Genomic DNA, 1378 nt, shown 5'->3' with positions numbered 1-1378 from the left:
GAAACCTTTGACTTCAACGCACTGGCGCTATTGTTACAGATCCCAACGCAGAATACACAGGTGACACTGGGAACTGTCCCCGTCTCCACTCAGTCACAGTGCTCAGTCTATTCTCCTGATGGTAGACATTTCATTCTTCCTTTGAGTGGAGAGAAAACATAACAAAAAGACCTCAGACAGCTAGTAGTCTCTTTTCACAACAAATCTATAACATGTTGGTTCACAACAGCAGTGCTTGATTCTGTCTTCTCATTTTCTTTTGCGAGCATGAGAATCTTGCGATAAACAAAATAAGGAGACTTTTGTTCCAGTCCATATGCTAGTAAGAGTGCTACATATGTAGTTCTTCCGTGGAAGAAGTATTTTTAGGTGTGCCTCACAGATGTTTTATTAATTTTGCTTCTGTGGGTAATTGCCTTATGTAATTCTTTTTTACTCATGGACCCATTTGAAAACCAGGAAATTTTTATTATTCCACAGAACATTGAATATCTTTTGCCAATACCCCTAACCAACCCGCACAGCACACTCTTGCATATAATTTTCAAGAGATCATGGATCCATCTCCCCAAAAGTTCATGCACACACTCCACATTAAAAGCCCTGGTTTAAAGTACTGTCATGGTTCAGTACATTCATAGCAGCGAGTGAGTTTTTTAAAAGTCTTAGTTTAAAAAACAATTGTGATGTGTTAACATCCTTCAAATTAGGTTGATTAAAGTTTTGGTTGTTTTGCTATTTCNTTGTGATGTGTTAACATCCTTCAAATTAGGTTGATTAAAGTTTTGGTTGTTTTGCTATTTCAGGCTCGTACTGTCTTAGAAAGAGAATTTAACAACCTTTTGGTCATGGGGACTGACAGAAGGTTTGATGAAGTAAGTTTTCAGCCTAATGATTTTTAAATTTGTTTTAAATGTAAATTGTTTTATTATACTTAGGACAACCATCTAGCTAGGCTCTCTCTTCTAATTGTGGAGATAATTTTACTTTATGAGTTAAGCTAACAAATGAGCTATTAAGACACTAATATTTTCTGGCTGCTTAGCTCAGTTGGATAGAGCATGGTGTCGATAACACCAAGGTCCAGGGTTGATCCCTGTATGGCCAGCCACCAAAAAAAAAAAAAGAAAAAAAGAAACTATTATTTTCAATAAGGCAGTTTTGTTTTCATTTTTTCTACTTAATTTTTGACACCCCCTCAAAAATGGTTTTCACATCATAAAACATTGGTTGTAATCTAGCGGTGGAGTCTGTGTTTCAGGGACAACTGGATATCCTACCCCAACCCAGAGCCCCTATGCTTTGGGGAGCATGTTTAAGAAATATATTAAAAAACACAAAATGTTCGGGCCGGCCCGGTGGCGCACTGGAGAGTGCG

At 37.6% G+C, this 1378-nt stretch overlaps 1 protein-coding gene across 1 annotated transcript in view; it reads left to right on the top strand.

Moving 5' to 3' along the window:
• Positions 1-1378, top strand: part of LOC103609156 (liprin-alpha-1-like) — a gene marked incomplete at its 5' end in the record, with an annotated part of 36773 nt that overhangs the window by 28219 nt on the left and 7176 nt on the right. Inside the window, 2 exons of the mRNA XM_008593508.1 lie at positions 1-60; positions 807-875. Coding sequence (XP_008591730.1) covers positions 1-60; positions 807-875 — 129 coding nt within the window. The remainder of the gene's footprint in view (positions 61-806; positions 876-1378) is intronic.

This window comes from Galeopterus variegatus, unplaced genomic scaffold, assembly GCF_000696425.1.
Source record: "Galeopterus variegatus unplaced genomic scaffold, G_variegatus-3.0.2 Scaffold9272, whole genome shotgun sequence".
NCBI lineage: Eukaryota > Metazoa > Chordata > Mammalia > Dermoptera > Cynocephalidae > Galeopterus > Galeopterus variegatus.
Note: the sequence above shows the minus strand (reverse complement) of the source record. Positions and strands in the feature narration are given on the sequence as shown.